Source organism: Canis aureus, chromosome 6, assembly GCF_053574225.1.
Source record: "Canis aureus isolate CA01 chromosome 6, VMU_Caureus_v.1.0, whole genome shotgun sequence".
Classification (NCBI taxonomy): Eukaryota; Metazoa; Chordata; class Mammalia; order Carnivora; family Canidae; genus Canis; species Canis aureus.
Genome location: NC_135616.1, coordinates 27,449,817 through 27,463,141, shown reverse-complemented (window position 1 = coordinate 27,463,141; position 13,325 = coordinate 27,449,817). Strand labels below are relative to the sequence as shown.

Sequence of the window (13,325 nt, the reverse complement as noted above, 5' to 3'; positions counted from 1 at the left end):
GGTATGGTCATAGCAAGTTCTCTTTTGTAAGTCGTGAGCAGAGAGCAGGGGACAAGCAGCAGAAACTCCTTCTATCTTGCCACGAAGGCCTTGTGAATAAGGGGACATCTATGGTGACTCCTACAGGAGTAGGAATTTGCCAACTGCGAGAACTCAAAGGAAGAACTGTGGTAAATAAAAGAGAACAGATAAAGGAAAGCCTCTTGCCTACCTCCTGCCCCTAGGCCTGCCTTTCATATTCAGGAGACAGGAGATATCTCCAGAGACACCGTAGGAGTGGCCAGAGACAGGTCACAGGAACGTAAAGGCTACCCAGTATGTAGGTCCTTGTACCAACTCAAGGTGTTTAGGCTTCATCCTGCTAGCCATAAAAACATTTTTTCATATATTCATTCACTCACTTGCTTACTTGAGTTTGTTCTCTTAAATGGAGGAGAAATGGCATAGTCAGATCTGATTTCAGGAGGATTTTTTTTCCAGTTGCTCGGAATTAGGAAAAGGGAGAAAGTGGAGAAGTCCCCATGGGATGCAGCCCCTATAGGATGCCAGCCTCACCAGGCTCAGCTCATACTGCTTCCCTAGATCCTACCCCTTCCTGTCACACCAACCTCTTTTTGACCTTTTCCACCTGCCATGCCAAAGCTCTCTCACTGCTTTGTCCTCCATCACGGTCTTTCTTTAGGCCATCTTCTCAGAAAGGTCTTCCCCGTCCCTGCCTCATTCTCTCACCCCAACTTCATCCTGTCTCTTTTCATAGACATGTTTGAAGCCTCAGATTCTTGATTTATTCATGTACTTGGTCACTGCACCCCATTAGAGTGTGTACTCCCTGAGGGCAATGGCCTTGTCTAGTTCAGTGTATGTCCTGGGGCCTAGAATAGTACCTGAAGATAGTAGGTGCTCAATAAAGCTCTGATGAATAAACAAATTCACAGAGGAACAAATGAATGAGAAGACACAATAATCCAGGTAAGAAACAATAGGACAGAGCTAGGGGAATGGAGAAATGAGGTTTTCAGCAGTCAGATTTCTAAATGGGGTGGGGGTGGGGGTGGTAAGCAGAGGAAAGAGAAAGGAGTCTAGGATAGCTCCATCATGCACATGATACTGCATGAAGTAGAGAAATGAACAGATTATGCAGGATTTTTATTTTTTCCTGGGAGAAAAATAAAGTTCAGTTAGAGCTGGTTACATGTCATGTGAGCTTCCAAGTAGCCATCCCCAACGCAGAGCTTCCAAGGTACCATCTATGTTCTCTGCTCCATTACATTTAGCTGCTAGAGGAATTAGCCACTTGCTTGTCTTAGACTATAGATTTAAAGTTCTTTTGTCAGAGATAGAACTTCTCTCTGTATTTTTAACCCCAGCAAAGTATGTGATATATAACAGGCCCCCATGAATGAAAGTAACACAAGAAGAGACACAGGCAGTGAGGCAGGCAGCCATGGGCCTTGGCAAAAGCTCAAGGTCAAATATCAGCCACCAGCCTCAAAAGCTGCTGAACTCACTGGGTAAATTAGAACAGGCGACATAGACTGAGAGACGAGGTTTCATAAGGAAATCCCAACAATGAAAGGAGGGTCAGAGAAGGATCCAGGGGAGGACACTGAGGAGGAATGATCAGAGAGATATCCTGGAGCCATTTGTACACTTAGCCACCAGAAACACAGAAGCAATACACAGGTATCATGAATACTAGCATCAATCTTTCAAAATGCTACCAAGACAGTGATGCCCAAACTGATAAAAATGGCACACAAAAAGGAAAGGAAGGGAAGAGGTGGAGGGAGGATGAGGGGGAAGCCAATCTTACACTTAAGAATACTTGTGTACAAATCCTAAAGAAGTTAGTAAGAAACAGAATTCTAAGAGCATATTTTAAAAAGAATACATTATCACCAAATGGGTTATAGTCTAGGAACATGAGGATGGTTAATAAATGTAAAGAAGTCAATTAAGTAACCAACTAAAAAAACTAGAAAAAGAATAATACAGTAAAACAAAGTTAAAGAAGAAAATTATAAAGATAAAAATTTGAAGAGGAAAGAACACTTCCAAACTCATTTTATGAGGCCAGCATTATCCTGATACCAAAACCAGATACAGATACCCCTCTCCCCCCCACACACACATACACATTACAGGCTAATATCCCTAATGAACATTGTTGCAAAAATTATCAATAAAATATTAGCAAAGGAAATTCATCAATATATTAAAAGGATCATATACCATAATCAAGTGGGATTTATTCCAGAGATGCAAGGCTGGTTTAACATCCACAAATCAATCAACATGATACATCATATTAACAAAGGATAAAAATCATATGTTCATCTCAGCAGGTGAAGAAAAGGCTCTGACAAAATTCAATGTCTATTTATAATGAAAACTCTAAAAAAAGTGGGTATAGAAGGAAATATGTTAATATAATAAAGGCCATTTATGACAAATGCAGAGCTAACATCATACTCAACAGTGAAAAGCTAAAACTTTTCCTCTAAGATCAGAAATAGACAAGGATGCTAGTTCTCATCACTTTTAATCAATATAGTATCTGGAGTCCTAACCACACCAATTAGGCAAGTAAAAAAAATGAAAGGCATCCAAATTGGAAAGGAATTAGTAAAAGTATCACTATTCACAGATATACTATATAAAGTTCTAAAGACTCTGCTGAAAAATGATTAGAACTCATAAGTGAATTTAATAAAGTTATAGGATACAAAGCAATCAGAAATTGGTTGTGTTTATATATACTAATAATGAACTATCAGAAAGAAAAATTAGAAAAGAGTCCCATTTACAATTGCACCCAAAAAATATCTAAGATTAAATTTAACCAATGAGGTGAAAAACCTATGTTCTAAAAACTATGAAACACTGATGAAAGAAATTGAAGAAGACACAAATAAGAGGAAAATATGCCATTCTGCTGGATTGGAAGAATACTGTTAAAATGTCCATGCTACCCAAGTAATCTACAGATTCAATGCAATCTCCATCAAAATACCAAAGGCATTTTCATAGAAGTGGAACAAATAATCCTAAAATTTGTGTGGAACCACAGAAGACCCGAAACGGCCAAAGCAATCTTGAGAAAGAAAAAGCTGGAGTTATCATGCTCCATAATTTCAAACTATACTACAAAGCTATAGTAATCAAAACAGTATAGTACTAACACAAACATACATATATAGATCAATAGGACAGAAATAAGACCATGCTTATGTGCTCAATAAATCTCTGACAAAGGAAGCAAGAATATACAATGGGGAAAAGACAGCCTCTTCAATAAATGGTGATAGGAAAACTGCACAGCTACATATTTAAAAAATCACACTGGACCACTTTCTTACACCATACACAAGAATAAACTGAAAATAAAATCTAAAGACATGAATATAAGACCTGAAACCACAAAATTCCTAGAAGAAAACAGGCAATAAGCTCTGATATCAACTTCAGCAATATTTTTCTAGACCAGTCTCCTGAGGCAAGGTTAGCAAAAGCAAAAATAAACAAATGGGATTATATCAAACTAAAAAACTTTTTGTACAGTGAAGGAAACCATCAACAAAGCAAAAAAAAAAAAAAAAAAGGCAACCTACTAAATGGGAGAAGGTATTTGCAAATCACACATCCAATAAGGAGTTAATATCCAAAATATATCAAGAACCTCCAAAACTACCCAAACAGCCCAATTAAAAAATGAGCAGAGAACTTGGATATTTTTCCAAAGAAAACATCCAGATGGCCAACAGATACAGGAAAAATGCTCAACATCACAAATCATCAGGGATACACATATCAAAATCACAGTGAGATATCACTTACACTAGTCAAGATCAGCTGTTATCAAAAAGGCAAGAAATAACATGTGTTGGTGGGAAAATGGGAACCTTCATGCACCGTTGGTGAGAACATAAATTGGTGCAGTCACTCTGGAAAACAGCACAGAGATTCCTCAAAAAGTTAAAAATAGAACTACTCTATGATCCAGCAATCCCACTTCTGGGTATTTCTCCAAAGAAAATGAAAACAGCAATTCAAAAGAGATATATGTACCCTTATGTTTATTGCAGTTTTATTTATAATAGCCAAGCTATGGAAGAAGCAGCCTGAGTGTCTACTGACAGATGAATGGATAAATAAGATGTGGTATATATACACCATGGAATATTACTCAGCCGTAAAACAGAACAAAATCTTGTTATTTGCAACAACACGGATGGACTGAGAGGGTAGAGTGCTAAGTGAAATAAGTCCAACAGAGAAAGATAAATACATTATTTTACTTATACATGGAACATGAAAAAACTAAACAAACCAACAAAACAGACTCATAGATATAAGAGCAAAGAAGATTGCCCTTGCCAGTGTGGGCAGGCCCCATCTGATCTGTTGAACTCTAGTTACAGAAGAGAGATGGGTTCAGACAAGGGAAATAGATGAAGGGGATTAAGAGGTACAAACTTTCAGTTATAAAATAAGTAAGTCATGGGGATGTAATGTACAGCACAGGGTATATGGTCAATAACTTTGTACAGTGACAGATACCTAAACTTACGGGGATCAATTCATAATGTATAAAACCATTGAAATCATTATGATGTATACCTAATAGGATATTGTATGTCAACCATACCTCAATTTTAAAAACAAGTATTGAGGGGCACCTGGGTAGCTCAGTCAGTTAAGTGTCTGTTTTTGGTGTGGGTCATGATCCCGGGGTTCTGTGACGGAGCCCTGCCTCAGGCTTCCTGCTCAGCAGGGAAACTGCTTCTCCCTCTCCTCTCCACTGGTGCTCTATCTCTGTCACTATCTCTTCAATAAATAAATAACTTTAAAAAAAACAATTACTGAGGGGCATTTGGGTAGCTCAGGAGGTTGAGCACCTGATTCTCGATTTTGGCTCAGGTCATGATCTCAAGTTGTGAGATCAAGCCCTGCATTGGACTCTGGACCACATTCAGTGGGGAGTCTGCTTGAGATTCTTTCTCTCCCTTGGCCCCTCCTCCTCTCATTCTCTATCTATCTATCATTAAATAAATAAATAAATAAATAAATAAATAAATAAATAAATCGTTAAAAATAAATAAATAAAAAGAAGTATTGAGTTACAGACAGAAAAGCAGTGCAAATCATACATAAGCCAAAATTATTATCTGGAAAAAACCTCAACAAAATAGTCAAACTATTGTTTACCTAAAATTACAAACAAATATTATGAAATAACCAAAGAAAAATATCTAACTGGAACAGATGAAGTTAAAAACATTCATAAGAGATAACTATACGCCTCTTTGCTAATCCATTTAAAATCTAAACACGGGATGCCTGGGTGGCTCGGCAGTTAAGCATCTGCCTTTGACTCAGGGTGTGATTCTGGAGTCCTGGGATTGAGTCCCACATCGGGTTGCCTGCAGGGAGCCTGCTTCTCTCTCTGCCTGTGTCTCTGCCTCTCTCTCTGTGTCTGTCATGAGTAAATAGATAAAATTTTTTAAAAATTTAGAAAAATCTAAATGAATAAGTTCCTAATAAAATATAATTTAGCAAAATTGATCACAGTAAAGATAGGGAATTTAAATAGACTAAACACTATAGAAAAAAAATAGTTACTAAACATCATAGAAAAACAAGTTACCCAGTGCACACATGCACGTGTGCGCACACACACACACTCCTCCTCACAGAGGGCCACACAACTCCCTAAGGGAATTCTATCAAATCATCAAGGACCAGAAACAAGGGCAGAGAGAAGGAAGACAAATTTCTAAATATTTTTATAAAGCAAGAATAAAACTGATACTTAAACATAAGAAGTATTGCACACACACACCAAAAGAAAAGTACAAGAACACTCACAGCAGCACTGTTTATCATAGCAACGAAACTAAACCAACCAACATTCATCAAGAGAACAGCAGGTGAATAAATTGTCATACATTCACCAGCAGTGAAAATGAATACATGAGAGCTCCACACAACAACAGGGGTAGGTTTTTTGTTTGTTTTTTAAGTAGGCTCCACACCCAGCATGGAACCCAACACAGGGCTTGAGCTCACAACCCTGAGATCAAGACCTGAGCTGAGATCAAGAATCAGATACTTAACAGACTAAGCCACCCAGGTGCCCCCACATGAATAAGTTTAAAAAACAATAAGCAAATGAGAAAACTGTAAAAGGCTACAAATGATATATTTCCTTTTATTAAAAGTTTGAGAACAGATATAATTAAACAGTATGTTGTTTAGGGATACAGACTGGGAGGAAAGAGTTAAAAGAGCTGGCCTGTGACCTCTTTGCTTCTTTTATAGGGCAATGCCTCTGGGGAAAGAAAAGGCAAGTGACTCCTTCTAATCTTTAGTTAAGTATGCTAATAACCAGACTACCTAATAAATAGCCTAACAATATTTGCTAAAATGAGAGCTCTTGTTTCTGGAATGTCCTTACCGGGACAGGACTGGCTAAGGATTACCTATAGTAAATAAACCTGGAATGTATGGGCTTATAAACATGACTCTGAGCTATGTAGCTGAGATGTCTCATAATGGAATCCTACTTGCTGGGTGAGGAGACCTATGATCCCCACTTGGAGACCCCACCAATTTTCTGGGTCAGGGAGCACGTCTGATGCATGAAGAAAAGACCTGGGACAGACCCCTCCCTGCTTCCTCTGCACCTCTATAGCATCTGTATTCTTGAAATTATTAGCATAACTAGATTAGTACAGCTAGATAACAAGATCTCTGATCTGTTGACTCTGATTTGATAATCTGATCCTCTGTGTTCACTCACAGAATAAGTGATTTTCAGGTAAAAGTATAAAGAAAACAAAAGAATAGTGCTGGGGATTAGTGGGAATGACACCAGGGAGGGCTACAAAGGACACTTCAGAGTTACTGGTAATGTTCTAATTCTTAAATATATGAGGGTATCAGTCAGGATTCTTCAGAGAAACAGAATAAATAGGATATGTATGGATATCTATAATAAAAGAACTGGCTCTCATGATTGTGGAGGCTCACAAGACCCAAGATCTGCAGTCCAAAAGCCTGAGAACCAATGGTGTTAGTGTCAGATGGAGTTCAAAAGTAGTAGGCAACCTATGTCTCAGCTCATTACCATCAGGTAGAGAGGATTTGTTCTGTTCAGGCCTTCAACAGATTGGATAAGGCCTGCCCACACTGGCAAGGGCAATCTTCTTTTCCTTAGTCTCCCAACTCAGATCATAATCTCATCCAGAAAACCCCCTCATAGACACACCTCGAATAATTTTTGACCAATTATCTGAGCATCTTGTGGCCCAGTCAGGTTGACACATAGCCATCACAATGGGTATTTGTTTTACTGTTCTTTAAATAACATACATGCGTTGTATTTGTGAATAATATGACCTTGATGCTGAAAGTATTAAGAAAAAGCAATCTAATAAAAGGAAGATGGTGAATACAGAACACTTTTGAAAAGGCTGATATGAGGGGGAAGAGAAAGATGGGAGGTAGGTGGGCTTGAAGTCAGAGTCAGGTGGGCTGAAGAGAAGCTATAGCTTCAAACAGGAAGTTTCCTAGGGTTGATATCAAGGCCACTTTTCAAAATTCACTCCCAGATGGCTCACTAATGGGAAATTCACCTGCATTATGCAGTCTTCCCAATATACATCAACTACATAGAATCCAAAGCTGTATCCATGGAAGCCTCTGGTTGAGCACAGTCTCAGAGATGGGAGTTCTGAATGGGAGGCGGTAGGGAATTAAGGTAAAAAGAGATATCCGTACTGGGAAAAGTCTACCTTCCACCTTCAAGTAAGCCAACTGTCTTTAGTTTCTTCCTTCTCCACCTCTACTATTCTTACCTTAACCTCTCATTTAGGAGCCATAAGAATAAGTAAACACAAAAGTTTGAACAGATAACCAGGGAAATGAGGCTCAGCTGGAGAAGATGCCCAGAGCCTGCTAGGTGGCTATGGGAAGCTTTAAAGCTCTAATAACAAGTATCTCTAGTTCAGTTTCTTCTACTTTCTAAGATCATATAAAGATAATTCTGTTCTGACCCTTGTTACTTTTTATGACAATGATTTGTACCAAACAGTGAAATTACATGTCAGCCTCTTCAATTCTACCTGGTAAAATCACAATGGAGCCTCTTAAACTGGGAAATATCCCTCCAAGTACTCTAGCCATGCACAAAAAAATTTATGAATAAAGCTGTCCATCATAACAGTATGTCTAATTGCACAAAGTTTAGAAATAATCCAAATCTGAAATAAAAAGGAGATTGGCTATATGCATTATGGTACATGCATACAGACAGAATATTATGTTCCTAATAAAATTAAGTTCTTGAAGATTTAATGACAAAAAAATGGCTCCAACATATTTAGCAATAAAGATTCAGTACACAACACTGCATATAGATGATTAAGCCCCTGGTTACATACACCTACATATACAAAAAAAGGCTAGAAAAAATGGACTAAAATGTTAATCGTGGTTAGTAACAGAGCCATGGATGACTTTTTCCTTTTACATTTATATATTCTTCAATGAGTACATAATTTTTATAAGTGGAAAAAGAAATATTAAAAATATATATCACTATGAATAAGACTGATAAGTTAGGTCAGAAGTGGAATACAAACTACATACTGGGAAAAATATATTAAAATTTATATTTGATAAGGGTCAGATATCCAGCATATGTAAAGAATACTTACAACTCAAGAGTAACAAAACAACCCAATTTAAAAATAGGCAAAGGATCTTAGTAGACATTTCTTCCAAAACATAGAAAAATGGCCAGTAGGCACTTGGAAAGATGTTCAACATCATTAGTCACTGGGGAAATGCAAATCATGACCAAAATGTGTACCACTTCACACCCACTAGGATGGCTATAATTTTTTAAAATAAAGCACAATAATAAACATTGAGGAAGATGAGGAGAAATTGGAACCCTCATTACACTCATTACAATGGTGCAGGCTCAATGGAAAATAGTCTGGCAGTCCCTCAAACAGTTACCCATCAAGTTACCATTATGACCAGCAATTTTACTCTTAGATATATAGCCAAGAGAATTGAAAGTATATATTCAATTGAACTCCAATAAAAAAAATTTTTTTAAATAAAAAAAGAAAGTATATGTTCATACAGAAACTTGTACACAAATGTTAATGGCACCATTATTCATATTGGCCAAAATATGGAAATAACCCAACTGCCCATCAAGTGACAAAGAGGTAAACAAAATGTGGTGTTACCCATCAAAAGAACATTAGCACAAAAAAGAACCAAGTACAGATACATGCTTAAAACAGAGATGAACCCTGAAAACAAGTGAAAGCTAGTCACAAAAGTCACATGTTGTATGGTCCCATTTATAGGAAATGTCCAGAAGAGGTAAATCCATAGAGTGGATTAGTAGTTTGGGGGTATGCAGTATGTGAGGCAGTGAGAAACAGAAGTGTTTGCTAACAGGTATGAGGTTTCTTTTTGGGATGATGAGTATATTCTGGATAACAGCCTCAAGGATAGCCTAGTTCACACCATTATTATGGGTAAGCATGTCTAAAGTCATAAACTTTCCTATTTAGTCACACAACCTAGTGGAATCAGATCTCCAGATTCTGGCCCCCCCCGGCCATGGAAGGAAAATGGGACAGTGAGGATCAGCAACAAGGAATGTGATTTGCTACTCATAAAATGTGCTCTAAGAGCACATTTAGAGCCCAGACAATCGTCACATCAGATAAACAACTTTAATAAGGGGGCATTTAACCTAAAACTAACTGACAGGGAACAATTTGAACTCAAGTCAACAAGCCATGATGTGTAAAAAAAAATAAAAAAATAAAAATAAAAAATAAAAATAAAAATAAAAATAAAAATAAAAATAAAATAAAATAAAATAAAATAAAATAAAATAAAATAAAATAAATAAAAATTAAAAAAAAAACAAGTCATGATGTGTAACCTATCTTCATGGATGTGTCATGGGTACGACTATACAGGGCTCCATGCTCGGTTTAATACTCTTTGGCCAGCTTGAAATTTTATCTTTAAATTTGTGGGGATTTTTTTTTTAATTTACTTTTTAGAGAGAGAAGGTGAGATCAAGTGGGGCAGGGAGGAACAGAGGGAGAGGGACAAGTAGACTCTGCCCTGAGCACAGAACCCAAAGTGGCACTGGTCCCACAACCCTGAAATCACTACCTAAGCCAAAATCAAGAGCTGGATGCCTAACTGACTGAGCCACCCAGGTGCCCCTAAACTTGTGTTTTATAATTGAAGCCCAATGAAACAATGGATCATGGGCATGAGTAGGGGAAGTAGATGCAATATGCATGTGTGCCATTTCTTGTACCCATGCACATTGAGTGCTGATAGATGCATGGTATGTGGGAGTTCAGTGAGAATCGAAATGAATACAAGGTAAGTATGTTCCTTTGTAACTAAGTGCAGGCACGGAAAGCCCTGGAGCCCTAGAGCCCTTCCATGTAAACCAGAACTGGCTTTGAATGAAGAGATGGCAACCCAAGGGTCCTACCATATGCTTTCTTACCTGGGTTACTCTGCTATACCAGCCAACCACTTATGCTGAAATGAGAGGAAAAACTAGAGATATGGAATCCCACAGTTCCTTTTCCTTTCAGCTTTTCCTTACACATAGGTAAATAGAAGGTAGAGTGTTAATAGACTGAACACATATCAAGAAGTGAAGTAAAAACAGAGTTCATAAAAAAAAAAAAAACAGAGTTCATCTTATATGGTGTTTCCATTGGTCCACTAGGAACAAAATACGCAGGCCTATAGGAGTTCATAAACTGGAAATTGCATATGGTTCTACACAGAGGCTAAATGCTCTTATATTTGCATTTTAAACTGGCATTACACAATATAGAGCTGAACAGTAAAATCTACACTAGTATTTTAAAACTTTTATTTTTACTTCCTTGCAATGGCAATAAATAGCAAATAAAACACTATAATGAGGCAAGAGAGACCGCAGAGGAAAGGAAAAAGCTAGCTGGGTAGTATCTTGAATAGGAAGCAAGGGACCAAGGTCCTCCTACATCAGGGGTTCTCACATTTGAGTAAACACCAGCAGCACCTGGATGCTTGCACTATGCTGATTGCTGCACCCACTCTCAGAGTTTCTGAATCAGGAGATCTGGGTTTGGGGCCTCAGAACCTACATTTTGTAAAGCTCTCAGGTGGTGTCTACTACCCCACACTCAGAACCACTGGCCTTAGAATGTGTTTAGCCGGCCTCTGACAAGCTGTATGATGCCAAACAAAAGGTATATGCTGTTACCTCATAAATGTTCAACTGCTCTACCAAGTCCAGGTCGGTCCCTTTCTTGTTCAAGTGTCGCTGGGACACGGCCGCAATGCCCAGCTCCTCCAGGCAGTCCACCACATCGTAGAAGCTGTCTTGGTCTGGCAATCCTGACAATGTCTAAAGAAAGAACAGGACACAAACATGTTTTAGGGGACTGTCTCAAGACTCTCAAAGCATTTTTTGCAGCGTAGCCATTGGCCAGGATTATAACTATAGGGACAAACCAGATAGATCACCAGATCATTTGAGAAAAAAACTCCTTTAGTGTGGTAAACAGAATGGACCCCAAGAGTCCATTTCTGGTATATAGGTACTGTATAATCCCCTTAAGTCTAAGCAGGACATTTCCATAATTAAATTACATTATATGGCAAAGGTGAAGGGATTTTACAGATATTCAAGTCCCAAATCAGCTGATTTTGCCTAATTAAAGGTAAGACTATCCTGGGTGGGCCTGACCTAATCAGGTGGGCCATTTAAAAGCAGGTTTAGGCATTTCCGGAGCTCAGAGACTAGGAGAGAGATTACCCTGCTGGCCCCAAAGAAGCAGCAAGCCACCATGAGTTCTCCAGCTGCAAGGAAATGAACTCTGCCAACAACCACAAAAGCTTGGAAGAGGATCCTAAGTCTCAGACCAGACTCCAGGGTCGACACCTTGACTACAGCTTTGTGAGACTGAGCAGAGGACCCAGCTAGGCGGTGCCTGGAGCCTGTCCCATGGAAACTGTGAGATGATAAGTCTGTGTTGTTTTAAGCTGCTAAATCTGTGGTAATTTGTTACATGGCAATAGAAAACTAACATGCTCAGTGATTAGAAACTCCTGTTAGGATCAATCTACCAACAGCTGGGTTTAGAACAGAATAATGACTCCTTTTTCTTTCAATTTGGTAGGCTTTCCCCCTTGGTCTAGGAAATTTAAGAAAACATGAAAAATTTCAAAGCAGCAACCAAGGAAAAAAGATAACCCAAGGGGGAAAAGCTAACTTCTCTTTGAATTCTATGTCTCTTAAAAGAAAGGGCTTCTGCTCAGAACTGGAGGGGCCTGAGGTGATTCACTGCAAGCCCTTATCTTATGAACGGGGGAGATGAGGGCTTGGGAGGGAAGGGATTTGCTCCTGCAGATCTGGGATAAAAGCCTCGTCTCTCCTCACACACTCATTTTCTACACAAATTATGGTGGCTTGAAATTCCAAACACAGGTCTTTACTCTCTGTTTCATTGCCTTTGCATTTTCAAGAGCCATATGTGTATATTTCAAAATTATTTGGAACTCATTGGGGAAAAGACCAACCCTTAAAAACAGTTCACAGCACCAACTTCTTCAACATCCCTATTTGAGGGCTATTAATTATTAGAAATAATATCTTTATTCATGACCCAAATGATTGCTTTTTCCTTTCAATGCTGAGCAAAGAGTACACAACTCACTGCTGTTGAGATCAGAAACAAAGGAAAAGTAACCGGGATGGGATAGCTTAATTAAGCAGGTACCCCAGCAAGACCCAGAACGGGAGGCTGTGAGCCAGTCTGACTCCATCATAAACAGGTGCTCACACCAAAGCGGCCACGTGGGAAAGCGCATGCCAGCGCCTGCAGGTGCCAGGAGGCAGCATCTCTGTGGTAGTGGGCAAGAGCAGTCCCCTGAGCGGTCACTGGCTCCTGACAATGTTAAAAAAGTTTGCAGCCTTTCAAAGAATCCTATCCTCAGAACAATCCATCTTCTGGTTTTAGTGAAAACCCTTGAACTTGTTAAGAGAATGGGACCCCAAGGCTAGGACAGGTTAATGGAAGTGCCCTGATCGCAGACTCTGCCAAATTCTCAATTTTAAGAACCCAGTGAGTTGACATTTAGTGTTGGATTCAAAACTTCCTACTCAACAGCGTGGGGGCTGCGATGAGGCAGAGAGAAGCCTTCTCACCTCTCAGTTCCCTTCCCTTCCTCCCTTTTTCTCCCTGCTGAGAATCAGCTGCAGTTCT

At 38.8% G+C, this 13,325-nt stretch overlaps 1 protein-coding gene across 6 annotated transcripts in view; it reads right to left on the bottom strand.

The window, feature by feature from the left end:
* Positions 1–13,325, bottom strand: part of FHOD3 (formin homology 2 domain containing 3) — a 464,855-nt gene that overhangs the window by 151,331 nt on the left and 300,199 nt on the right. For all 6 annotated transcript variants that reach the window (XM_077900507.1, XM_077900508.1, XM_077900509.1 and 3 more), the window contains exon 9: positions 11,321–11,464. In XM_077900507.1, the coding sequence (XP_077756633.1) occupies positions 11,321–11,464 (144 nt within the window). The remainder of the gene's footprint in view (positions 1–11,320; positions 11,465–13,325) is intronic.